Below are 27,765 nucleotides of genomic sequence, written 5' to 3' on the forward strand. Positions count from 1 at the left end.
TTTGCTGTGGCTTGCTCCCAGTTACCTAAACATAATGTTCTGGTCCCAGCTGGGAACTGGGGAGAATGTCACATTACCTCTCATGAAGCAATTTCTTACTGTGTTATTCTGTTCTAGAGGCAGTAGAATAGTTCTTTAATCTTTGTATGTGTTCTACAGCGGAGGCCCTGTCCCTAGTACGTATTTGAGCTGTAAGGATAAGCCTGTGACTTGGTTTTGTTTAATGACAATCATCCATGTAGTGACCAGCAGTCAGTATGTGAAATGATCTTTTCGTGCAGAGCAAAACTCAGTGTTTCTTTTCAGTGTACACATGACACCGCAGCAGCAGAGTTCACCCAGTTTTACTTTATGTCCACTTGATATTTAAGACATTTCATTAAGAAAGTGTATTTTTACACTTGGATGTCGCAGTGGTCAGAGAATAAATCACAGTCACGAGTGTTATCAGTGCTGTGGTGGGAAGGCCAAGATGCTAAAAAAGCATGAGGTCAAATACACTCAAGGTCACACTGTGCCTCTGAGCTCTGGAGGAGACACGTGACAATGTAGACAAAAACTTGAACGTTGGTGCTGATGCAAAAATAACTTTGTGTGAGGTACGAGGTGTACCAGGGACCACACCAGAGGCCTCCGAGAGCTAAACACCTGAGTCGCATGAGCGTGTGCATGTGGACACTGAAGCGAAAATGACACCACAGCCGGCTACCGGGTCGGGCCTGCCCGGTGTGTGCCAGCGAGGGGAAAACACGGGAACGAAGTCACACCGACATTGCACGGGGTGCGGGTTTCTAACGTGACCGTGCCCTTGGGGTCCCACACCGTGCGAGTGAGGGCAGTCCGCCGCCCCGGCGCGCTCTCGGGGCTGCTGACGGAGCCCTGCAGGTGACGAACGCAGCGGCCGGGAACGCGCACATTACCCGGGGGCGGGGGTCGCCGCGGCCCAGGCGGAGGGCGGTGGCCACCCCTCTGCAGCGCGCTGCGGCCAGGACGCCTGCGCCGTGCGCCACCGCCGCCGGGGGGAGGGCCGCCGCATCCCCAGCGCACGGAGCTGCGGGCACGAACGCCGGAATGAACGGAGGCTTCGCCGCGCCCAGCCGGAGCTGAGCCGGGAAACAAAGGGGGAGAGGCAGTCGCCATGGGAGAGCAGCTCCGTGCCCAGGCCGCCGCTCCGGCAGGGCCGCCACCGCCCGCCGCCTCCTGCTCCCTGCTCGGCGGGCTGCTTCAGAACGGTTTCCACCCTTCGACTCAGCCGCTGAGCAGCGGCAGCTGCGGGGAGGCTCCGCACCCGCTGCTGCTCCGCTCGGAGCTGCCGCCGCTCAGCCACGGCTCTCCGCCCAAGAAAAGCAGGCTGCGCCGGAGGACGGACTCGGGCCGGCGGCACAGGCCACGTAAGTGATGAGCGTGGCGGGCGAGGCGCGGCACTGCGGGGTGCCGCTGGCATGGGTTGCCAGCCCGACAGCCTCCGTGTGGCGCTGCTGCAGCCCGGCCCGGTGTCAGGCAGCTAGGGTCTTGCACCGCCTCCCCTGCGGAACGCCGCCCGGCTTCCGCGTCCCGGGCGTTCTCTCTGGCCACCGGCTGGCCGGCCGGGCGGAGCGAGGGCCCCGGGTGTCGGCCAATGCGGCGGCGGCACCCGGCCACGGCCCCGCTACCGCGTGGGCCGGGTCCGCCCTGCGCCAATGGGGCGGCGGCGGGCGGGGAGCGGCGGCCCGGCACAAACACGGGCGGGCGGTAGCTTTGCACCGAGCTGAGTACAGTGTCAGGCAGCACCCAGGTTCCTGTCGGCCTCCGCCGCTTCCCAGACGCGCCCATGAAGCTCATCGTATCCAAGCAGCACTGTGAGTAGCACCTAGGCCAGCGAGGGGCAGGCCTCTGCTTTCAGTGTTGGGGAGGCACTGCGGCCATAGTACATGTGCCTTTCCCTTCTCCGAACACTGTTAAAATTAATTTAAAAAAAAGGTAGATGTCGAGGCTGTGTGTGAATTACTCAGTCTGGGAAAAGAAGAGCTTATATTGTGAACACAATGAATTAATCGTATGCTGCTTATAAGCATCACCTGTGGAATTTGGTTACAGGGGTGTTAGCAAACTGGCTATTTGATTTTTTTTTTTTGAGTCTTTCTGTACTTATGTACAAAATTCTTAAGATGTGTTGATTAATACCATGTTTTACTTGATTATCGTTACTTTCCTATGAGTAGTTGTGGAACTGTTGAATAATTCTGTGATGAAGTTTACAAGTAAAACAATCCAGTAGAAAAATGGTTTCTTTGCACTCTCACTTCACTGGCCCTTCAAATAAAACCAACACGTTTGCTGCTTTGTTAAAAGTTCAGCATGTTCCAAAAGGGTAATTGAGGATAGTCAGGATCACAGCTACCAGCTGCCAAAACTTAAAAGATGATTCTGTTCAGTAGGAAGTCGTGTGCATTCAGCTACTCAGGATTTTTTTTTTCTTTCTTTTGAAATGCATACTTAAAAAACTTCTCTGTATAAGCAGAACAAAATAGGAACAGACAGACCTCTAGCTTTCACAAGGCTATGTATTAGCCAGTGTCTTCTCCAGCCTTGAAGTGTTTTTTGCTGAGCTACGTGTACTGCTTTGCCTTAGAATTTTGTGTATTAATCATGTAGTGCTCAAGGTACCTTTTCTAAGTTAGTCTTCTAACAAATCTAACATATTGGTGACTAAAGCATTCTCTATCACAAACTGGTTTTGTAGTCTTGGTCTAGCTTCGCATTGTTATACATTAACAAAAAATGCAGCACTTGAAGTAACTTTTCATTTGAATTGGTGTAACTAGGAAGAGTCAGCACTTGCATATCAAACTCTTCATAATAATAAAAACTATTTTGAAGCAAAGAATAAGGCTTTTAGGGATTCTTGTAATTGCTTGAATAACAAGAAATGAGCTATTTGGAATTCCCTTGCCATTTTGTAGGGGGGTAAAGAGTCCATCACTGTGAAGAGGTAGGTAACTGGCTCTGTTGCCAAGATGTATGACAACAGAGACTTCAGTCATGGAGTTTTAATGAAATAAGACTTTAATGAAAACAGCAAATGAGGGAGGTGCTCTGTAAAACTATTTTGAGTGCAGTTTTTTTGCTTAATAAAACATGTGAATACTTGCTAATCCTACAGTTTTTAGTTCATGTGGTTTACTTTGTACAAGAATAAATTTGCTGTTTAGTCTTGATGTAAAATGTGATAGTTTAAATTAATTACATTATACTCATATTCTCCTGGTGCTACAGAGCTTTCCACTGTATCTAAGGTGAATACTACATAGTCATGGTTTACTTTATTTATTTTTTATTTAATCCTGGTCTTTGCAGATGTTTGTTCTGTGCCTAAGGACACATTGCAAAATGAAGTGCAGTTGCCACATGTCATGGACTTCAGTATTGATTGTGGGGCTTGTTTTGCATGGTGGAAAAGATGGTGAGATAATTGGCATTTCCCAATATTTCAGCAAATGAAACCTATTTTCTCCAGCAATTAATCTTTTAAATCCTTATGAATTGAATGTTTTCTCGAGTGTTCTGGTGTTCTACCAAAGTGAAGTAGATGTCTATATACCCGTCTTTTTCCCATCTGAAAAGGAAAGATTCTGTGTGAAACCAGTGCACTTTGCTGATTGGCCTCCGATGAGACAGATTCTGGGAATAATTTGTCTGTCTTTTGACTCACCTACTTCTGGTGAGAAGCTTGGTTTTGCTTCATTTTTACTTTAGACAAACTACAGTTGGATGCTAGTCTTTCTGGTTCAGATCATTAGTGCAGACCCTTTATAAGACATGGGTTTGTGTTACCTTTCTGTATCACAGCACATCATCATCGATAGCATACCTCTTGTGTATGTCTTCCACTGTGAAGTGCTCCAGGAGAGAGTAAAATACTGAAACTGTGTGAGTTCTGCAAACTTCAGAAGCGTGTCATCTCATTCAGTTTAAATGTGATCTTTGAATAGAAGAAAGAAAAAGGAGTTAAGTGCTTCTACCTCAGATGTAGGGAAGAAGCTGGCTGCACATCTGAATTCTATTGCTCTTCTTAGGATAAAGCTTTGGAGTCTCTATTCAAATCATCTTGCATCTTACCTCAGGTCAGCTGATAATTGTTAGGGGTTAAAGAATGTGTATTTTGAGGCATTGTGATCATTTAGCAATAGCAGTTCTAAGGCATATTAGTTATAGTTTGTAAGCACTTCAAGTTGTAGCTTCACAGTAAAGAATGCTTTCAGCGAGTGTTTAGGTTGTTGCACCTGTGGTGTTTGGCTGCAGCACGATGTAGTACTTAGCCAGGTGGAAACTGTGGAAAACCTGGGCTTTTTCACCTGTGGCAATGTTAAATATGGAATGCCATGGTTACATAGTATAATTTGGTGAAGAATACAGGAGTGAAAATGTTTTTGGTCTTGCTATTGAATAATACCATGTTATTAGTTACTGAAATTCTATCCAAGGCATTGGAACATTCCACAGTCTTTTAATCTTAAGGATTACTTCAAGTGACATGCTGCTTAAAGTTAATTTCCAGTTGATTTTAGTACAGCTTGGAGCAAGGGTTGCCTAAGGAATAGGACTGGTCATATAACAAACTGACCTATTTGGTGTGTTGTGGCCCAGCAATCCATCTATCAGTCTTATCACAAAGAAAAAACCTTGCCAACAGGAATAGGAAGCTTATGCAGATAAGACAGAACCTAGCCTGATGAAAACTATCCAAGAATGAGATTCTTGGTAGGTAATCATTGCTGCTTCTATATTTGTAAGTTTGGCTTTTCTTTGTTAGAGTTGTTTTGGTTGCTTGCTTTGGGGTTTTTTGTTTGGTTAGGTTTTTAGTCGTGGGTGGGGTTTTTTGTTTGTTTTCTTTTTGTGTCTTTTTTGGTGTGTGTTTTTGTGTGTTTTTTTCCTGGGTTCATTGGTTGTTTGTTTAATGAATTGCTACATGCTGGGTAGTGACCTAATCTACCAATGCTTCTTTCAGAAATCAGCTTTTGGTAATATTTTTATTCAATGGAAGACAAATGCTTCCTTTTTACAACATTTTAAGCAATCCAAACATTACTGTGTGAAGTAGAAGTAATTAAAAAAATATATGTAAGCTCTTACCAGCTTCTATTTTTAACAGAAAGCAGTTTTCACACTCAGATGACTCTTGCTTTTCTGGTCTTATTTTTGTTTCTCTCTTCTACTTCTTGTTAGAGCAGGAAGTTCTTTCATCATTGAATCATCAAGCAGTGCAAATGAAATGGAAAGGGACAATGTAAATGAAGTAATAGGATTTCACCATATGTATGTCCAGGAAGAAAAGTAGCTGAACTTAAGATATTTTATCAGAGATATTTATGGCTAAAATATCAGATTATTGATACCACCATTCAAATTATAGGTGAAAAATTGAGATACTCTATATGTTCAAGGAAACAGAAGTCCTATAAGAGAGATGTATAAGCTGAAACAGGTTTTGTAAAAGAAGAAACCTTCACAAATTGGTCATAAATAAATCTAGAGTCCAGGTAGTGAGAAGAAAGTTCTAACCAGCAAGGGTTCAGGCATAGTCTGGTTTTAAGAGTTGAGAAATAAAAAGATTCAGCTTACCTAATGGGGTAGTTGCTTAAACATATGAAAAGGATTACCCTTGGTTACCCTCTTTAATGGGGGGAAATGTTAATCAGTGACCCAGGAGTTCTCTTTCATTTTGACTTACTCTGACCTCTCTGTCATAATTTGATATTTATGCTCCACACACCCTCCTTATATTTTATGTTAAGCACAGGATTTTTAAAACTCACATGTGTTCAACTGAATGTAATATGCCTTATAGGTTCATAGCCTTTTAAAAGTTGCTGCAGAAACTAGGTAAAATGTGACATGGAATTTCTCATGGGTGAACCTTTCCCCCAGATAGCACAGCTGTTGGTGTTCATCAGGTTACTGAACTATGCAATGCTGTAGATACCTTCTGTTTGTATTGTCACATGCTTCTGCAGCTGAATTTTGGAGTAATGGAGATTTTTATATCAAGATAACAAAGGAGAGCAGTGAAGGGGGAAAGGACCTGGGGATCCTAGTGGGTGGAAGGATGACCATGAGTCAGCAATGTGCTCTGTGGCCAAGAAGGCCAATGCCTTTCTGGGGTGCTAGAAGGGGTATGGTTAGTAGGTCGAGAAAGGTTCTCCTCCTCCTCCTCTACTCTGACCTTGAATGTTGTGTCCAGTTCTGTGCCCCTCAGTTTAAGAAGGACAGGAAACTGCTTGCAAGAGTCCAGTGCAGAGCCATAGAAATGATTAAGGGAGTGGAACACCTTCCTTATGAGGAGAGACTGAGGGAGTTGTGCTCTTTAACTTGGACAAGTGGAGACTGAGGGGTGACCTCATTCGTGTTTATAAATATGTAAAGGGTGAGTGCCAAGAAGATGGAGTCAGGCTCCTCTTGGTGATGTCCGATGACAGGACAAGGGGCAGTGGGTGCAACTTGAGGCATAGGAAGTTCCGTGTAAACATGAGGGTGACAGAACGGTAGAACAGGCTGCCTAGGGGAGATGTGGATTCTCCTACTCTGAAGAGATTCAAAATCTGCCTGGATACATTCCTGTGTGATCTACTTTAAGTGATCCTGCTCTGGCAGGGGGGTTGGATTAGATGATATTCTGAGGTCCCTTCCAACCCCTAAGATTCTGTGATTATGTGAAACCAGAAAATAGTTGGTGGTAATTATTAGCATTAAAGAGAGTTAGATAAGTGGAGTCTTTGATTTATGCTAGACTTTTAAGAATGCATGATTATCTTAACACTTTCTGAATCAGTTGTGTGAGACCTAGAACAGGTAGGTATTATAGTGTTGTTATTTTTATGACTCACTGCAGTGTACTAAGAGTAGAATAGTTCTATTTTCTGCACAATAAATTACATTGATCCAATAGGTATATCATATACTGACTGTGAGAGAAATCAGCTCATAACAGTCTTATCAGACAGTTTTAGTTAAATGCGTTTTTTTACATTGTGAAACCATTTCTGCAACACACTGTCTTCACTTTTTTCATAGTAAACCACACTAAGATGCAGATGTGCTGGATCTCACTTTCCCCTCCTTGCTTTCCTGGCTTTTAATAATTCAAGGAACTAGATATTTATTCAGGTTATCAATGAAATGCTGGACTTCCAGTTTAAAACAAACAAAACCCCCCAAATAACCCAACCCCAAACCTCCCCATTTCCCTTAGGTTTGTGGAGACTGCATCTACACGAATGCCTACCTTGCATCATACACCTGGATTGTAGCATTGAGGACCCTAATAATTTTGAAGGCCTCTAAATGGTCTTTCCCTCCACATTCAGAGAAGCAGGAGAACCCAGAAGCACTTTGTTGTCTGCATGTATGCTCCCATTAGCAGCCCATTCAGTGGTGTTAGGAAAGTCGAAGTGCATTAGGTATCAGCTAAGGTGAGTTATCTAAAGATACTGAGAAGAACTGATGTTGCTTCAGTGGTGCATTTTGGTTTGGAACATACTGATAGCTAAAAAAGATACAACAAATACATTTTTAAATAATCAGTGGAATACAGAAGTGTTCTCACTCTGTCACTTTAGTTGTATAGAAGCTGTATGAATTTCATTGTGACTTATTAGGAACTTTGAGATTTGGGTATTGTCCCGATTGGTCAACCAGTCAAGTAGGTTGTCTTTACTACAAGTGATTCCAACAGATAGCTGATGTTACCAGCTGTGAAGAAAACTAAGCTGCTCTTCTGAGTGACTGAAATACAGGTTATTGTGAACTGATCTTGTGGTCTTTATTTGTGCTGAGGAAAACTGCTGCTCCTCTAAGAGCAAAGTCCATTTCTTTCTGCAGATCTCTGGCTCACAAAGAAATGAAAAAGAGCTTAGATTCACAGAGAGAATAAACTAAAAAAAAGGTGTCTTGGTGTTTCTACTTGCTCTGTAAATACGTGTGCCTGTCCCAAGAGCTATACAGATTTGAAATAGTGTCATAGTTGTTTGTTACAGTACTTATTATTTGATAATGACTTAGTTATGACTCTTTAGAATGTTAAGATACAAAAAGTCTTGGCAGTCACTTAATAACTCTGGGTTGTTCATACTTAGTGCTGGACTTGTGCTTGGTAGGAGGGTGGGATGCTGCTTCTGATTAAATCTACACTATAGCTTTAAAACAACTGTTAGTACAGGTAGATGTAGTAGATTTTGTGCCCTCAATGTAGGGTACTGAAAGTTGGCATGCACTTAGCTACAGGCTAAAATTAAGCTTCTTGTTCACATAGTTAAGATGTGTTCAAGGAGGAGGCTCACTGTTCCAGTAGGATGGATAATTAAAGTTCTCAATAGCTTAAATAAAAATTTGTGTGAATCACTAACAGGATTGGTGTCCGGAGCTCCACTGTAGTGCTGTACAGCTTGGACCAGACCACTTTTGCTTAAATATTTACCTTGTACTTCCAAAAGTCTTTGAGTTACAGGTTAGTGTATGGTAATATATTTTGCCTTTGTAAAATAAAGCCCCTTTTAAAAGCACTTGTTTTGAATTCTTCCCATTTCAGGGAGCTCTCATGCATCTGTATGTGTCATATCTTCTCAAATCTTAAACTAAACTGCATTTCAGCATCTGTGTCTTGCAGCTTGCATGGCATGGAAAAAGAAATTAAGACTTTACAACAGATGACAGTAGGTGTTCCTAGAAAAACTGATTTGTAAACAAGCTATTTCATGGAAGTTTATGCATTATGCCTGCCTTGTCCTTATGGAAAGAGGAGAGAAACTGATGTTTGAGTTATTTGGTATACAGCAATGGAACAAAATAACTGTTTTAAACATCTGACATTTAAGGAGTGATTTGGGAGTGGGAGGGTGTATTAACAATTGTGACATTTAGTTTCAAATCATTCAGCCATACAAGAATGATGCTGAAACCCTTATGGTAAGAAGTTCAAGTCTCTAAGGTCCCTTCAGCCTGAAGTTGAGTAACTTAATAGCAATCTGATTATGTGAGGAAGAGCAGTGTGATCAGTACTTGATATGCTTATTAAAATCTTTGCCTCAAGTTGTTCACATGTAGTTTTACTGGTAGAAATATCAGTAATGCACATGAGATGCCCTAGGTGGTAGAATCACACATCTAGCAAGTCTACCTGATTCTCCCTAAAAGCAAAGATGACTCTGTGACTGGTATTTTAGAAATGGGTCTTAGCTATTAGCCACATACTCAGTACTTGCAAATAAATCTTAGAAACATTACTAGCCTTGTGCAGTACCTGTGTATAGGCTTTACATTCTCACTTACAGCTTCTTAAGGTTACATGGCTTACTATGTAAAATGTATACATGCCTATATAAGCAGAGCAGACAGACCGCCCTGGTTCACTTAGTATCTTCTGTCTGCCTGTTCTCCATAGTCATTTACTCTTGATATTAACAGAACAAAGGCTTTGGTAGATCTAGGCCAGCTCTGTCAAATATATATACATGCTGAAAGGCAAGTGGCCTTTCTTGTATAGATGTATGACAGGCTAATACACATACCAGCAAAGGGAGCCTGTACTCAAAAGAAAAGGACTGTGAGTGGTAAATACTGAACTTAAACAAGGCTTTCTCGTTCTGCTAATATGTGCAGGTGGTATAATTCCAACAGAGGCAGTTCTGGTGGGTTGAGAAATCTTACTCTCCTGTTTGGTTGTTTCTTCCTCCCCTCCTTTTATAAATTGGTGCCAGGAGACAGACTGGATGAAATGCAGTCAGTGTGCTCTGTCAGGAGGTGCTGACTGAAGAGTAAAATTTTTTTCCTGGGAAAAAATTCTTTCATTTTATTAAAAGCTGCTTCTCTAGAGAAGAATATTTTGAGATTTTTTTCTTCTTCTTCTTTTTTTAACTGATCTTTATGAAGTCTTGGACACCTAAGTAACCCTCAGCTTTCAGGAGCAGGTGCTGCTGCTGTGACTACACTGAATTATCATTCAGTAAATGTTTTAAGTGATATGGGTAACCTGTACATTTGTAATGACTTTCTTTTTCTTTCTCCCCATCCTCCTTGTCCTTAGCTTTTCCGTGGTTTGGGATGGATATTGGTGGAACTTTGGTTAAACTGGTCTACTTTGAGCCTAAGGACATTACTGCAGAAGAGGAACAGGAAGAGGTGGAAAACCTGAAAAGCATTAGGAAATACTTGACCTCCAATACAGCCTATGGTAAAACTGGCATTCGTGATGTCCATCTTGAACTGAAAAATTTGACTATGTGTGGACGCAAAGGAAACCTGCACTTCATCCGCTTTCCCAGCTGTGCCATGCACAGATTTATACAGATGGGTAGTGAAAAGAACTTCTCCAGTTTGCACACTACGCTCTGTGCCACAGGAGGTGGGGCTTACAAGTTTGAGGAGGACTTCAGAACGGTACGTGAACAGTTGAAATGGGTTCAAGAGGAAGTACTTTGGGAAAACGTCATGGGAGTCCTGCTATTAAAACTTGCAGAGAAAATAGTTTTTGTGTGTCCTAACCAGTTACAACTAACAGAAGCAATTCACATTTGTTAGTTGGGAGAACTGCTGTCAGCATGGAGGCAAGGGTTATTCTACTTGCTGGGTATTCTAATGAAATATTGCTCTGCAGTACATGTTTGGAGTTTATTTTAGAGTACAGCTGTGATTATCAAATGCCTTATTGGCTGAGGGTGTGTTATGACAGTCTAGAACACAGAGACTAATACTTGTTTTGCAGACTGGATACATATTGGAAAACCAGAAATTAAAATACAGGCTGGAGATTAGATTCAGGTTCCCTTCCCTTTGTATTAGTCTTCAGGCAGACTTAAGAGTCTGGAAAACCATGCATGGAGCAGAGGGAGAAAAGTGTATGAAAGCATGACATTGGCAGCTGGATTTTTATTCCAATTCTGGGAGTATGTCATGTGAAAGGCAGTTCATGGGGTGAGCAGGTGCCCTAGAATTTAAAAACAGCCTCCACAGGGAGCATCAAAAGCTTATGTAAATCTGAATTACTTAAATGCTGCTGTTTATATAAACTTCAGCAACAGTCCTAGCTCCTAGATGAGCACACTGCAAAAATTGTGTGGCGATGGAGGCATAGAGAGCCCCTTCTACAAATTGCATTATAGAGATACAGTCATTTGGAGACAGTTGCCTGTTGTGTATCTTCCTCTGCTGGGATATATCTTCGTTTATTTTCTGTAAAAGAATGACTAGTCTGCCTGTGCTGGTGCAGTCTCACTAACATTAATGTGAATGATTTACTTGGCAGGCTGGGCTGACACTTGTGCCTCTAGCTTTTGACCTTGTCTTGAGGGCAAGCGATGTCTGCTTCAGTCTAGGGAGCCATTGTACCGATTTACCAACTGCTGTTGCCTGCAGTCCTTGGCTTTGTGTGCTTTGTTTTAATTCCAGACATCCATTCCTGCAATAAAAGAGATTACTTTTTTTTGTCAATACCTATCAGATGACTAGATTCTCAGAGGATGCTGAAAGAAATCAACATGAAGTCCAGCGATTCTTGTGTAGGTGTAGTCATTGTCAATAAATGTTGCACATGCAAACAGCTAGCCTAATGAAAGGTTATCAAATTTCTGAGTTGCTGTAGTAGGTTGCTTCTAGTGCCAGGTTTCTTACTTTGGGCTGGTTGCAAGTCTCTTATGTGTTAGAGTCTACTGATGATTGAACCCTCCAAAGTTTTTGTTTATTTTGCATTATGTAAGGATGTTGGCAACACAGCAGGACAGTGTTACTTAGTGTAGCTTCAGTTCAGGTGTTTGAGCAGCCTTCCATGTGTCCAGGGCATGATTCAGGGGACATTCTCTAGTGACAATGGAAAGTCACTTTGAGACTTCCTGAAGAGGTTATCCCTTTGGAATGGTTAGTCTTCCCAAATTCATCTCTTTGCATCATGTAATAGCAACTAGAAATGCTTACTTGGTAAGTTCATAACCGTCTCTTCCTCAGCTCTACAGCTGAACTGGAAGTTACCCAGTCGCTGTAACAGCTTTGGCTTTGTCTGGTGTAAAGATGTAATTTTGCAGTGAAGGACCAGTCTCTATCATCTCAGCTGCAGTAGTTGATGAAGCACTGGAAGCTTGGGATATTTTGCTAGCTATTGTACAAAAATACAAGGTCGCATAGCAACTTATTGGACTTAGGAATGAAATCCCATATCTTTGCAGTGTTACTTTGCAGTTTGTGTGCTGCATAACTTGTAGGTAGTTCAAGAAAAACACTATAATGGTTGGCTGGGGTGTCCTGTAACAGAGCAGTCAGTGATGTGCTCTCACCTGATGTGTGCTTTGGAGGCCTCCTCTTACAGCTACCCAGTTCCACACCTTCCTTTATAGCAAGTATTTCTTGGCTCAAACTGTAGTATCCATAGAGTATTACAGAAGCAAAATACTACATGTTACTTGAAGATTTGTTTGCTTAGTCTCTCTGGAAGGGTTGAGTGTCCTAGGTCCTGACACTTATATTTCTACACTTCATTAGCTATTGTAGCAGCAGCTGGCTATCTCAGTGTGTTCCACTGCTTGCAAATTGTCATTGGACAACAGGGCTGCACTCTCAATGTATTGAAATATCTGTTGCAAATACTTGGTCACTCTAATGCACCTGTAGAGGTAGAGAATATGTGCCAAGTCTAATATCTTGCTGTTGCAGGTTTCAGTATTGTATAATACCATTTATGGAAGAGGCTTTAAATGTTTCTGTTACTTAGAAGCAATGTAGATAAAAGTAAGTATTTTTGATGAAATTAACAACATTCACAAAAAAATCTGGTTGAATGCTAGGAAGCTTGCTAACTGATAAAGGTAACATGCTTTTGTTCTGACTCTATTTCCTTGTGTACATGCTTGTCAGTTGTTTGTCTTTTGTGGTATTTCTAAATGCTTATGGGACTTCAGAACTGCATAGAATTAGGACAAAAGATCCAACGTATTGCAAAACAACATTTGAATCCCAAAGAAGCAATCATTCTACAATTACAGCAGGTTTTTCTTCCTTAAGGCAAACCCCTTTTGTCACTTGCCTGTTCCAGTGTCTCAATTCTAAATCCCTAAATGAGTTAGGTTTGATTTAGACATCTCTTTTGCTTTTATATGTTAAAAATAAAACTGAGTGGCATCTTCTGTTTGCCCTTAGCCTGCCTTCCGTGCTATGGAAAGACAACTAAATCTGCAAAGCTAGATCGGTTTACCAGTCTGACCTCCCTTTCATGTTAATCCACACTGGTGGATAGGAGACCTGGAGAAGTCTCTATGGACTGCAGGCAACAACGATCAGTAGCATGGCAAATCATTTGATTATTCTTAAGATGTGAATGCTTCCCTTAGAAGTAGGAAAACTGATTCTAGACCACAGAAATAATTTTACCAACCATATGGTTATACTTAATGTTCATTAAAGCCCATAATTCACTGAAGGGACTATTTTCACTTTAGGGGATTTTTTTCTGGGTTTGTTTGGGGGTTTTGTGGGATACTGGGGGAGATTTTTCATGTGTGTTGCTGTTGTTTGGGGGTTTGTCCCCCTTTCTGAATGACTAGTCTTTATGGCCCTTTGACTTCAGTTAGAAGTAGTTTTAAGGCGTGGATGAGTCTGTTGCTTAATCTTCCTGCTCTATTGCAAAATTCGTGTTGATTGCAGTGGCTCAGTGGTGGGGTCTTTGTATTCCTTTTCTGAACAGGCAGCTACAGAACCTGACTTACCTTGGTAGAAATTTTACTGATGGCTTCAGTGGAAGCAGAGCCTAGACTGAAAACCGTAACTTAATGAAGAACATTTGAGGCAGGGGAGGAAGGAAATATGATACCAACACACAGTCAGGCCTTGACTTGCCCCATAATCTGTAAGAAAAAAAGCTTTAAGTGTAAACTTGGCTGTTGGAGAATGATTTCTTTGTGCCAGTTACTAGCTCATTCTAAGGACTGACTTTGTGGATGCATGTGGATGACATGTAGACTGTTATTTATCTTAAAGCAAGTGAACTCACTGTCCTGTGGTTTAGTGTAAGCAAGCTGTGTAACTCTAAGTTTCTGTAAGACACTCAAAAATCTTGTTGTACCTCACTTGCTTGAAGAGGTTGGACACTGTTGCTCAGGTCATAGGTGCTAGCCTGTAGTGTGTAGACTGGGCTGGTGTTGAAAGTGGCATCCAGAGAATGGCTGAAGTAATCATGATGCCTTCTATTAACATGAGCACAAGAAGCTAAGAAACTCTTCAGAAGAAATGGGGAGAAGCAACATGCATCTTTTCCTTGTCAAGAGAGGGAAGAGATCCTTACAGCTAGCTGGGTAAGAGGGCAGATCATCTGGAGGGGATCTGAGACAAGTGCTTTTTTATCTCCAGAGCTGGTGCAATCTGTCTTCTCTGCCTCAGCTAATGCTGGGCTTACTCTTTACTTGAATTAGATTGTCATTTGAATGCAAGTAGGTATTTCCCGGCCTCAGGATGTGGAACTTAGCTGAGGGGAGTATTTCATTGGGGCTCAAAACAAAGCAGGGTTGCAGTTTGAGGTGAGGACAATCAAAATACAAAGGAGGTGAAGTGTGTCTTTATGAAAGTTGAAAGGAAAAGCTAGACTGTAAACCATTATAAGAAATAAAAACTGGAGCAATACCCAGAAGGCATATAAAAGCCAGAGTGATACAGAATATGAGGCTGTTGTAACTGATGATATAAAAATCTGCAAGATGTTATGTTCCTAATACTTTCTTTCAGAAAAAAAAAATCATGTTTCTCATTGAATTTCCAAGAGACAGAACTTCATTTAGGTCTGGACATTCCTGTGCTTGATAGAACATGGTAACAGTGTAAAAATTCAAACTGGATGAAGTCTTTCGTGAGTTGGAGTTTCACTGAAAAGGTGTCTGCACACCAGTGTTGATCCATTAGGCTTCAGCTCCACTGCATGTGTGTCATGGCTGCCCTCAGCTAATTCATGGGCTGTTCCTGTTTTCCCTGCTGAGGTGGAAATATTTACCATAAAGAAACAAACGTGATCCAAGTCTTTGACATCTGTGCTTCTATGTTTCAAAGCAGCAGCAAGTTGGTACCACGTTATTTCCTTATTGTTGGATACTTAAATACAGCTAAATATTGTTTTACATCATCCATAATACTTTTTTTTTTTTTGAACAACAAAGTAAACAAAAAGTCCACCCTAAACTTGAACAGTCAGTACCATTTTCCAGCACCTCTTGCAAGTGTACAAGAAGAGGTGAGCTTTCATTCTCCTTAAAATAGCATCTGTTCACAGACACAGCACACCTCGTGTATCCTTGAAATCAGATGAGTTTTGTGAGTTTGTTGCTAAGGTGTGAACTGTCTTGGGGAAGTGTTCATTACTTCCTTGTTGTGTTGTACCTGCTTGTAAATGTGATTGAAGTCCTGAGTCCCTTGTTTTGATGGTCCTGAAGCATTCATTGAAGTCTAAAGTGTTTTCCTCCCCAGTATTTAAAAAACAGTGGAAAATAAAGAGGAATTTCTACAGACTGGCTATAATGCATAAAAATTGTTCTTTTAAAAAATGTACATACGGTTTTCCTGTAACCATTGTAAATTTTCCCTCCAGGGTCCTGTATACTACTTTGTTCTGCAGTTCTTCCTCTCATAGCACAACTTTCTGAGATAAAACTCTTCTAGAGAGGCACTATGCTGAGTATAGTTACAGGAGTGTAAAACAGGGTAAGTTAACCATTATGCTGTCTGCCTTCACATTAGGAATTTTAAAGGGATGGAAAACATCTGCAAATGCATTTTGTAAAAAGGTTGTAGGAAAAAAACTTCAATTAAATTGTGCTGCTACATGGAGCTCCCAATTTTGTCTTGCATTTTTGCACATAAACTTCAGCTCCTGCAAGAAGAGGTTTGACAAAGTGAAAGATGACTACTGGAGTGTTGTAGGTCAAGTGGCACCACCAGAAAAAACGTTTGCCTACACATGTTATGATGTTTACAGGCATGTCTTTCATGATGCAGTTTTGCTGCTTATAAGTCATTGTGAGCAAAGAAATGAATAGAGAAAAGGCAGCTCTAAATGCAGGGGCAGGGACTGGCAGTTGTGACCCTGGTTCTGTCTTGGCTTCCTGTACAAGACTGTTACTACGTTTCTTGCAACCGTGCCCTGATTTGTGTTCAGAAACATTGGTGGCTTACTGGGCTGTTTGCATCCCCAGAGGTCTGGTGGCTGCAGAGCTTGTGGTGCCCTGAATGAAGGTGAATAGATGAGGAATACTGATGCCAGCCTTGGTCGTTCCAAAAATTAAAACCAGACCGCTGTAACAACACAGGAAAATAGTTTTGTAGTCTGCTATGAATATCATACATAAAGGGAAGTAGTAACATGGCTTTTCTGCTTACACTATATCATCTGTTAAATATAGCACAGAGCTATAAAAAGCAGAAGAAATTCTAGTATGTCTTTTGTACATCGAGGGCTGGACCTAATAAATCCCTCTATTACTTAGTGCTTGAAAAAGAATCTTTGATTAGTTTCTTTTGTCCTTATGAAATTGTTGGGTTGACTGGAGAGTTTGTAGAAACAAGGATTTTTTGGGTGTTTTTGCACTCATACCAGAAGTGTTTTCTCTTAGATTTGTATTGCTTGCTTGCTTTTATCTTGCAAGGTCTGCCATTGATGCTTTCCTATTTATAAAACTGTAACATGGACGAAACAAATGGAGCTTGTGGCTGGGTGTTAGGCCTGTGGGAGGTTAGAGGTTTTTGTAGGGGTCATAAATCTGCTAGTGACTTGTCTTTGTATAACAGTTTTGGTTCATAGCATGTTTGATTGTTCATGCTATGTCTGTTTGGTCATGCTGCATGAAACATATACAATAAGATGAGGAAATTGAGACTGCACAGCACATAACCTAGAGAAAGACTAGTATAGAATCTTTCCATATTTTTACTAACTATGTGTGAGATTAGTTGGATTTGAACAAAAGAAATCTAACAAGTTATTACTTGGTGGGCTCCATACAATGTCCATTGTGAGAAAGTGCTTGCAGAATTGATTAATGCCCTGTGTTGTATATCTCTTAATTGCAGCTTTTCCTCTTAACCTAATCACAAGAAATTGCTGAAATCCAAGGGAGCCTCAAGTTTTTTTGTAATGTTTCTTTTAAAAGCTTTTTCTCCTGATTCATATTTGTTCTTTTTATTTGCTGGCTGCATGTTTCAAGTCTTTTATGCTGAATTTCTGCAATTGTAATTGTGTAACCATGTGGTTACCAAGAAAAAAAAATATGAAAGGATTACAAATGTTACAGGAGAAAATACTAAAACAAGAAGAAATAATCTCCAAGTGTCTCTGTTGCCCTATGAATAACTGGCTCTATATTGAGGTCTTTGAGACTGCTGATTTGATTTTGTTGGGCTTATTTCTTTTATATGGCTCCAGGATTTGAGGACTAGCAAGCTGAACAAAGAGTTGAATAACTTTCTCTTCAGGCGAGTTAGAGCTATGTACAAGCAGAAAAAAAAACTTCAGGGGATAGATTTAAATAACTCAAGAGAATGTAACCTATTGGCCATGCCTGTTCTGCAGAAATATCTTTCCTTTTTATACTGGCTTACTGTACCTTCCAGAATTAAAATTAGGAGGTGATTAGCCTCACAAATCTTTTTCATTAGCTGTTATAAAAACATCCTCCTATATGCAAATGTTTGAGAACCAACTCTGTATTGTATAACTTCCTTTTGTTCTTGATGACCTGTTGCTTTTTCTGTTAGAAAGCTGAGTTAGGTGAGACATCCTTTGCAGGTATGAGGATGCACATGATTTCAGGGAATAGATGAACAACTTCACAATTAGGTATTTTCTCTCTAACACAATCTGAACTTAATGTCATCTGAAAAGGAGACTTTCTACAGATTCTCAAGATAGGATACAATGGCAAAGGGATGAGATTTATACCTATATTAAACAGGATGCTATGGCAAGTAGACATGTTCAGTCTTGGGTGAACTTGTGAGATCTCAGAGGGAATGTTCTTTTTAAGCTCTTAGAGTTGTTCTTCTACCTTCTCTTACAGTTAAATTTTCATGAACATTTTGCTGGCAGCATAGGTCTGACAATATTTGGGTATTTATGTCGTTTTTCACCAAATACTGGGAATACTTGATTATTCATGAGGCATTTTGAAGTGCTCACTGTAGTTTGAAGAAACAGCTCTTTCAGATTATTGGTGACATATACTGAAAAAAAAAATTAAAGCTCTTAAGCATAATCCAGTGCATATTTAATGCATATTAACATAATCATGTCCATTTTGTAAGGCTTTAAATACCTTGTTCTTTAACTGAAGTTTCCTGATCTTAATGCTTCTATTGAATGTTTCATTATATTGCTGGGAAATGTAGTTGGATGATGAGTTAAAACACTTTGCATCCTAAGGAATGCTGCTGTGCAGGCATTTGTCAGATAACTGTCCAAAAGCTGCAGGCTGTAGCTCCTCATGGAATGGGGATGAGGGGAAAGAAATGTGTTGTTTCTGAATAGTGGTGGGGAGGGGAGGAGAAATGTTTCCTGCTTGCAGAGCAGAGATTGTCTCAAGGGCAAAGGAACTAAGCAGCATTACTATGCAGCACATCGTTGTCTTGGAAGGTACCCAATGTCTGGCAGATAGCAAGATCTTTATTTTTGACTTTGTGCTTAGCCAGATCTTTGTACTGTTTAAGTAGCGTAATGTGTTACTATTAAAAGTGATCAAAGTGCTTCTGCAGAGCCTGTTGTACTTCTCAGTGTTATATTATCCTAGGAAATGTTTATTACTTTCTTCTTGTCTTTTTTTTTGCAGATTGCAGATCTGCAACTCCACAAACTGGATGAGTTGGACTGTTTGATCCAGGGCCTCCTTTATGTTGATTCTGTTGGTTTCAATGGCCAACCAGAGTGCTACTATTTTGAAAATCCTACAGATCCTGAACAGTGCCAGAAACAGCCTTACTGCCTTGATAATCCGTATCCTATGCTGCTGGTTAACATAGGCTCAGGGGTCAGCATCCTAGCTGTGTATTCTAAGGACAACTACAAAAGAGTCACAGGATCCAGGTAAACTTAGTTTTATGCTCTTCTAATTCTATTTTCTTTCCTCCTTAGTAATGGGATAGAACCAGACAGTGTGACTAGCATATGCAGCCCTGAATGGTGCTTGTCTTCCCATTCTTTTAAAAGCCCACCAGCAGCAAGGCTAGAATCATAGGATTCCTTTAGAGAAAGGGTCTACATCAGGGAAATTATTGATGTAGTCCATCCAGAATAGTAGTAAAAATACCAATAGATCTGCTTCTGCCTCATACATGCAAAGTAATTTTTAGTAGTCTTAAAAACAAACATAAAACCCCCACCAAAACAGAAACCTAAAAAACTCCCCTTCCAAAACAACCACTAAAGAAGCTTTTTGGATTTTCCATGGTCCCTTACAGAGCTGCATTCAGTTCCTCATTGCATGCTGCACATGACTGCCTGTGTGTCTTCCATTGCTTTCTCTAAGGCATATCTTTGTCACAATAAGCCATGAGCCATGTTTCTGTGTACAGTACAGATGAACACAAGTTGAAGAGAAAAGGAATTGGTTTACTTGCAATTCTGGTTATTTTCAAGCATAGACCTTATGATATCTTTAGATATGCTTCTGATCCTTTCCACTGTGAAAGTAAAAGCATAACTGCAGTGGGTTACTGACTTGTTATAGGTGATGAAATTAATATTGTCTTGTGGCTGGTGTGCTGAGCTTCCTGTTGTTCAGATGCTGAATATGTTACAGTGCTACGAGATGTTCTTAAGAAAAATTTGCCTAACAGTCCCAGAGTACTGATTGGTGTCCTTATCTGACCTCCTCTGCTTTTTTGTGAAGTGTAGTGTCTTTCTGATACTTTTGTTTACAGTGACTGCATTCAGTGCAAATAGGCTAACTTTCTCAAGGGTTAAGAAAAAATGAGGAAGGATATGAAAGATAGTAAGTTGAAGTTCCTGTCTGTCAAGACTGAAGTCCAAAGTAAAATCTTAATGAATTGGTTAGCAACCTATTATGCACAAATACTCAGTGATAAATTTATGTAGTCAGTAAATACTTGAGCCCATGCAAGGTACTTAAGTGCCTGCTTCTCCCTCAGTTCTTTGAAGGGCAGAGACTTTCAGGGCTGATTCTAACCTTGCTTTAAACAGGAAACAACCAGACTGCTTCCTGCCAGTGGTCAAAGATAAAAGATAGATTTTTGGCTGCCTCCCCCTGCATAGATACTTTGATTGCTGTTTGTTATTTCGTCGCTGACTTAAACGATCTCCTAGCTAATTATTCTTGCACAAGGAAAACTTGCTAGAGTGCTCCAAATAGCAAACTGACATCTGCAGTGTTTGATAGGACCTTGTTCTCAGCTAACACTTTAATATTTAAATAGGAAAAAATATGCTAACTAAAGATTTGAGCAGTTCAGTTAAAACCACACTGGATGTTGTTTATGCTAAATAGAAACTCAGTTTAGGGTGTCTGTCTTCTCTGAGGAAGGAGTTGCAGGATAACAGTTGGTAGCTATGTAGAAAAACTGTGTCGCTTACGGTAGTCTGAAGAGCTGTAGTGAAAGTTTATTCAAGCTGTTGGTCTGAAGGAACTGTGCTTTTTCCAAAGTCTTGGAGGAGGAACATTCCTGGGGCTGTGCTGTCTGCTGACTGGTTGCGAGACGTTTGAAGAAGCGCTGGAAATGGCTGCAAAAGGAGACAGCACCAATGTGGATAAGCTGGTGAAAGATATTTATGGAGGAGATTATGAGCGGTTTGGCCTCCAAGGGTCTGCTGTAGCCTCAAGGTATGTGTTCATTGAACTGGTCTTAAGGAGTTTCTTGAGAAACTTACTCTGGGTGCTGAAATGAACGCACGATCCCTGGACTGTGCACTATGTCCTTGTAGAAGTGTCACTGAATGAATTGTTTGGTTTGTCCTTGGATTTCTCACTACTCTTTGGAAAAAAAAAAAAAAAAAAAACACCCACCCCCTCCCAAAAAAAACAACAACAACAACCCAGGTATAAACAATGCTTGATGTAGCTTGATTCCATTTTAATTATGCTTATTGCAGAAGAAGGGTCTTTGCTCATTGATCTGCCTCTCCAGATGCCTTTTCACATTTCAAATCTGTCTGAAATCAATGGCTATCAAATCCAAGCAAATCTTACTAAATAATAAAATTTGAGGGCTTTTAGCACTCCTAAATAACTCCTATTAAAAGGAATAATCTTCCTCACACAGCTTTGGTCATATGATGAGTAAAGAAAAGAGAGATTCCATCAGTAAAGAGGACTTGGCCAGAGCTACTTTGGTCACCATCACCAACAACATAGGTTCTATTGCTCGCATGTGTGCATTGAATGAGGTAAGACAGCATATTTACTATGAGCTTAAAAGCTTTATAAACAGCATTGATTATCAGAGTACAAAAGTGCAAACTGTTGCTATATTAGGTGTGAACTGGCCTTAGTAAATAGGACACCACATTAAATCTGTGCACAACTTTACTGATTTGTGTTGTGTATGCTTTAATGCAGAGTGTGGGGTACTTGGAACTCCAAGTTGGTTAAGAGTGGAGAAAAGTGGACTGTAAAGATCTCCTTGAACTGTTGATGCCGAGAGCTGTTCAGTTGCTCTCAAGCTGTAATACATAAATATTAGTGTCTTTGAAATCCAAATTAACACTTCCAGTTACCTTGTAGTTATTAACAGATCTTACTGTCTCCTAACAGATGTTGTAGTTTGTTTTTTGGTTTTTTTTTTAATAGTGTTTTGCTTGGCTTGTTTCCATAGCATGAGTTCAGATTGTGTATTGTGTTAAATGTTTTGGTAGATGTAAGATCGATTCTGTTGGGTCTGAAAGAAGAGAAGTGGAGTTCGTTTTCCTGCCTCAAACTCCCATCAGATGTTTGCTGCTTTCTTTCCTTTGGGCATGGTAAACATGGATGGATCATTCCATTCATGTAGCTATCCAGCTTCCAGCAGCTTAAGAAAAGAATGAACAAACAAACAAAACACCATTAAAAAACTCCCACGAACAAAAACCAAAATCCCAAATATTTAGGCACTTCTTTTGAGCACACCACACAGCCCAAAAAACCCCAAAACAAAATCAATTAACTCACCAGTCTGCCATCTCATTTTATGGGGTCCTTTCTAGCTTTTTGCTTTAGGAGAAATGGCAAATAATAAATGACGAGTGCTTTTGGTGGGTTTTGGTTTGGGGTTTTTTTTAATAAACTGTTACCACATCTCCCTTCTGATCTTTCCCAAGACAGGAAGTTCCTCTCCTACAGAAGACACTGTCACTTCTCCACTCTTTCATTTTGCCTTCTTAATCTTTTTATGGTTCTAATTTTGGGATCAAATGATCTTCATGCAGTATTGTGACTGTGGTTGCACAATAAATTTATGTGATGGCATGTTGATAATTTTTTCATTCCAAGTTCTTTTACTAAGAGTTCATATTTTTTAAGAAACCATCCACAGTACCGTCACTCTTTCTTGAGTTGTGGTGGCTGATTTGGAATACTGAATCCTGAAGGCTCTCTCTCTTCTTCCTTTTGTTTGTGTCATTTAACTTTTTTAATTGAAGCTTCCGCTGCAATTTTATTCCTCAGACACGTGGATGTAAGTCTCTTCAGTATTGTTATGCTGTTAATTTTTCATCCTTGCTCTCCTGAATAACTCTGTATACCAACAAATGTTGTGTTTCTTGCTGATGTGCTCTTCTAGAGCACTTCCAGCTATGTTGAACAGCCCAAGTCATAGTGTAAACCCCTATCAAATGCCACTGATAACCTCCTTCCATTGTGAAAAGTGGCTGCAGACTTTGTTGGGGGAGTGGGGTTTTGGCAGTTTGACTCTCAGTCAAGGTGATTCTCTTTCAGTATTCTCTTTGCTTTCAGCTTCTTTACAGTGTTGCCTTGTGGCATGGAGTTCAAGCAGCATTGTACAGGGCTATCAAAGCATGGAGAGTTGCCACAGGGAGCCACGTGCGATGCATTCAGAGGAAGCAGGCTGCTAATAAAACTAATGCTTCTGAGTTGCTGTGAAAGTTCCTAATATCTTTTTGTGGGCAGGCTTACTTAAACTGGACGTGAGCCACAGGATTTTTCTGAGGATTGCAGATTGATGTGTAAAGTAGTCTTCGTTTCACAGTGTCAAAGCAGAATTTCTCCAGCACTTGAACTGAATTGTTTTGTAGCCTTAGAGAATGAAAACTTTATTTAGTAGCTTTACATGCTATTAAAAAAAAACCTGCAAATAAGCTAATCTCCAGATAGCTTGCTCTTGGTAGGGGGAAGTAATCCTGTTCTAAATAATTTTGACACCTAAATTGCCTTTGGGAGATATGGCTCTGATTCTCACCAAGCTTGATTAATGAAAAGCCCAAATGAGAGCTTAAACAGTTGAATATGCTATATACTTTTGTGGAGTTCATGTGTATTAAATTAGGTTTATGGTGAAGCTCGCTTTCAGGTTCTTTGAATAAATCAGTTTGTGCCCTGCAGCACAAGATTTGATAAGTTGGTGGTTTGTTGCTTTTTTTTTTTTAATTGTGTGGGGCTTTTTGTGCCTTTTTTTTTCCCCAGTTTTTTGTTACCCAATTATTGCAGCTTTAATATTGTGTGGGAAATGACTTGCATATGTGCAGGAAAAAAATGAATCTGGGGAATAAATGAAATATTTTATCTGCAGAACTTCAAAGCAAAGTTTACTTGCACAGAGTTGGCAGTGGGGTAGAAAAATTCCATAGTCTGGAACCATTTGTCTCTGTTGTCAAACAACATAGTCTGTCCTAGGCACAGCAGAACTGCATCAAAGAAACCAATCTCCTTGGTTTACACTTTTCTTACTAGCAGAACATGTAAGTTGCATCTGAAAGAGGCTACTTGCAAAAATGTGAAGGCTTTTTAATTACATTTGTGATGTAGATTCCTGAACTCAATTATATTGGCAATTTGTGTATGTACTACATTGAAGGTATAGTATAGCTTTCAACTGCAGGGTAGTTGAATGCTTTAACAAGACCCCACAGAGTACAAAAAAAAGTGCATGTCTTTTGAAGGGTGTTGCAATCTGGTTAGTTTGAGTAAGCATTTCATCACCATTCTTTCATCAGTTTAAGATTTCTGTCTTTCAGTAGTGAACAATTTAAAATTGGCAATACTCCCTTAAGAACATTTAAGAGAGCTTAAAAGTCAGTGTTTTCCAGCTCCTGAAAAATGCTGGGTTTAGTTCAAAAATCTAGGATACAACCTTAATGTAACTTTTTAAGTCAAGGAATATTGGAAAATAAAACTGATGTGAAATTTGCATGTTGATATATAGTGCTATTGTAGTAGATATGACTGGCATTTTTAGATTAAAATTTTTCAGTGATTTTTGTACTTGGGCTAGGCACTACTTGTTTGAATTTCTGGTAACAGTTGCTTTGTATGTATATGCAGTCAAAAAAGCAATTTTGTGAAAATGGTGTTAAAATGTAGATTCTCATCAATTTGATGGTATTGCATTTACAGGAAATTACTTACATATTTGTCTCTGTCAGAAATCTCTTCAGAGACAAAACTGCTTTGTCAGAGGATTCAGAGTGCTCTTGGCCATGTTTAGTAGCAGCTATTTGAAATTTGAGAAGTTCTTATTTTCAGTCACATAAGTTCCTAAGAATGAGCATGAATGCATGGTAATGCAACTGTAGAGTCTAAAGGGATAGATGACTATAAACCTGAGTTACTTAAAGTTTGTGTTGATGTGTTTGGTTTGAAGGCAGTCAGACACGTAACTGAGTCATCAGAGACAGGATGAATGAATTGCTGCATCTGGATATCAGCACTCCCCATGTTGAGTATCCAAGTGAGGATATTCTCTGTGGTATTTCACATGCACAGTACTGGACATGACAAAACTGTGATCTGTAGAAAATTAGTTGCTGCAGAACCAGGTGTTGGGCTTCACAGAGCTGTATGAATGCAGAGAGGTAATGCTTAGTGCTTCTACCGCTATGCAGATTTTTGCCAGTAATTTTCAGCAGAGGACACTAGAAGATACTTTACTAAGGCTCCTTCAAGACTCATGTAAAAGCTAGGTCTACAGGATTTGGCCTCCTGCTGAATCCATTTCTGGTGTATGGTGAACATCATATGATACACCAATTCAAAATGCAAGCCCAGAAGCATTGCAGGTAAATGCAATGGCTAAACCAAGGCTTGATAAGATAGTTACAGGGAGTTGTTTAAGCACCATGCAAGTAAGGGGAATGTGTAGCTTTCTCACTGACACTAGTGCTGTCTGTTCAAAATTCTTAAGCTTCTGTATGAAAACGGAGTTCAAGTGAGCTTTGAAACAAAGGAATGCAATGCATGTCAAGTGGCATGTTGGCTGCATTTCAGTTGTGTTTTGAGAATGCAAGCACAGTCTAGATAATAAATAATGAAGAATGCTTATTCCCATCACTACATCTCTTAACATAATCCTTTTCAGATACCCTTCAGAGATTCTCACTCTGGTTTAATAATCACAGTGATCTCTAGGAAGTTGCTTCATTTAAACTGAGGGCAGGGAAGATGTCTTCAGTGCAGCCACATCATACACAACTGAAAAAAAAAATGGCAAAACCAAAGCCAACCAATTCTCAGAAAACATCAAACAAAACCAAGAACAAAAAAAAGTGCACACAAAAACAACTCTGCCAACCGGCAAAATGCTGTTCATGTTGGGGATGTCTTGGGACTGTTAAGAACATGCTGAGTCTGATACCACAGTTGATGAATTTCTTTGGAATAAAATTTCCTCTTTTTTAAATTTTTTTTTCTTCCGCTTTCAGTATCTCTGTTTAGCAGTCTGTAACTGCAATTACTGGTTTTAACTTTTCAGTCTGGAGAATTTAAATGTGACCCAAAATTCTCATTACACTTCAGTGGAGGCAAATGTACCTGTTGAATGAGGCATAGTAATATATCTAAATATCATTTTTCCTGGTCTGCTTTTCAATTTTGCAGAACATAGACAAGGTGGTATTTGTTGGCAACTTCCTCAGAATTAATATGATTTCTATGAAGGTACTAGCGTATGCTATGGATTATTGGTCCAAGGGACAGCTGAAAGCTCTGTTTTTGGAACATGAGGTAAGGAAATACGGATTGAATCTTTGATTTGTAAGTACCAAAATCTTGTGGTTCTTGATTTGTTGAACTTAGGAGAAAGAATTCAATGCCATTGCTTTGAGGTGAAAGCACAAAGTTCTGCATGAATGTAATTATAAATTTGTTCAAGAGTACTATTGCCTTGTTAACTCCCTTGTTTCATCACTAATCTTCTTATACTTGCTGCTAAACTTTGCACATCTCTTGCTATTGCTTTCTGTTCATTTGCCTGGCTTTGCTCTGTAAGCGTGATTTTGAGGTGACTGTCGGATGTGTTCATAATGGAAATGATACTTCAGTACATCACCATTGTAGTCATTTTATAATTTCTTCTTTTTTATCAGTTGAGAGCTGTGTAAGACTTTTTCCAGTATAAGGCCTCTTCTTGGACCTAATCAAGATCATGTTAAATCACTTAATTCAGATACAGCAAATACTTTGTGCAGCAGGGACAATATTATAAGAAAAGTCTTTTAATTGGCTTAACAGCACTGAGGACTGCATGCTCATGCTTATGTCATATTTTGAAATAGAATTGATTTTGGCTTGCTTTTGCCTTGTTTAAAGGGTTATTTTGGAGCTGTTGGAGCTCTTCTAGAATTGCTTAAAATGACAGATGATCAGTGATGAAGCTGTCTGAAGAGATTCCTACTGCAGATGCTGCTGGATAAGAGTGAAAGCCACTATAAGGATGGAAATGAAGCCATTATGGTAGTTCTACCTGCTGGATTTGTAAATAATTTAAAAATCTTTTAGCTGATCTTTAACTTCTGGGTTTTGAGCTTATACGTCAGAATTCATACTGGGAATAACGAGGTTTTTTTCTGTACACTGTATTTTTTAGGGGGAAAACGTGCAAAGTGGCCAAACACAGACTTTATGAATTTATTTTAAAAGTAGATACTGTTTAATGTAGGACCTGCAAGATGAGGCATCTGCTTTTCTTCTGGGGTTTACTGATTAGCGTGGTGATTTTAACCTCATTTAGCAATCACTCTAGGAGATTTTTTTAATCTTATTTTCATGACGTTTCATGATTTGTTCTTGGTTTCAAATGAAACTACAAAGCTGATGCATTTTAATGTGAAACAAGTTGCTGATTATGTTTTAGTTTTGGGTTTTTGCCTTTCCTCATTAGATGGGACACTTTTTTATTTAATACCTCTCAGCCCTCTCAGAAAAAAATGTAAATTTGCAAGCTTTCTGTGACTACATGCGTTTCTTGGCAAGGCTGTCAGAAAACCTGGCAAGGGGGTTAAGATTGTAAGTTTTCAATAGTCATGACTTGCAGCAGGAACAGACTGCTAACTGATTTTGCAGGACTAGTTCTCCTCTATATTAAGAATTCTAAACAAGATATGAACTAAAATTTTAGTTACTGGCTTGATGTTGAAAATCTCTGATCTATGTGAAGAGTTGTGTACTACAGATGTTATTTATGCAGCACATACTTGGCAGTAGATGACAAAGGGAAGAGATTGTTTTCCTTTATTTGAAGACTTTTCTGTAATCTGAAATTTTTAACTTGACCTTAATCGAAACCAACTGATAACTGCATTATGCAAAGCTTTGTTTCTAAAACTAGAAAAATACTGCA

The 27,765-nt window shown here is 39.9% G+C and overlaps 1 protein-coding gene across 3 annotated transcripts; it reads left to right on the forward strand.

Annotated features, from left to right (window-relative positions):
- Window positions 1-1,138: 1,138 nt before the first annotated feature.
- PANK1 (pantothenate kinase 1) lies at window positions 1,139-26,795 on the forward strand. Of its 3 annotated transcripts, none has more exons than XM_054382224.1 (7): window positions 1,139-1,391; window positions 10,058-10,410; window positions 18,816-19,069; window positions 20,646-20,822; window positions 21,262-21,385; window positions 26,025-26,150; window positions 26,736-26,795. In XM_054382224.1, exons 1-7 carry the CDS (start codon window positions 1,139-1,141, stop codon window positions 26,793-26,795), a joined length of 1,347 nt encoding a protein of 448 aa, XP_054238199.1. The 3 variants fall into 3 exon arrangements, with proteins under 3 accessions (XP_054238199.1, XP_054238200.1, XP_054238201.1); XM_054382225.1 differs by lacking the exon at window positions 1,139-1,391 and adding an exon at window positions 1,811-1,838; XM_054382226.1 differs by lacking the exons at window positions 1,139-1,391; window positions 20,646-20,822 and adding an exon at window positions 1,811-1,838.
- The last annotated feature ends 970 nt before the right edge of the window (window positions 26,796-27,765 follow it).

Source organism: Indicator indicator, chromosome 7 (assembly GCF_027791375.1).
Source record: "Indicator indicator isolate 239-I01 chromosome 7, UM_Iind_1.1, whole genome shotgun sequence".
NCBI lineage: Eukaryota > Metazoa > Chordata > Aves > Piciformes > Indicatoridae > Indicator > Indicator indicator.

What these genes read in the sequence shown, in the direction of transcription:
- PANK1 (XM_054382224.1), top strand. Translation starts at nt 1,139, where the DNA reads ATGGGAGAGCAGCTCCGTGCCCAGGCCGCCGCTCCGGCAGGGCCGCCA. An exon ending in AAAAGAGTCACAGGATCCAG is followed by an intron (nt 19,070 to 20,645) that starts GTAAACTTAGTT and finishes CTTTTTCCAAAG; the next exon opens with TCTTGGAGGAGGAACATTCC. An exon ending in GCATGTGTGCATTGAATGAG is followed by an intron (nt 21,386 to 26,024) that starts GTAAGACAGCAT and finishes TCAATTTTGCAG; the next exon opens with AACATAGACAAGGTGGTATT.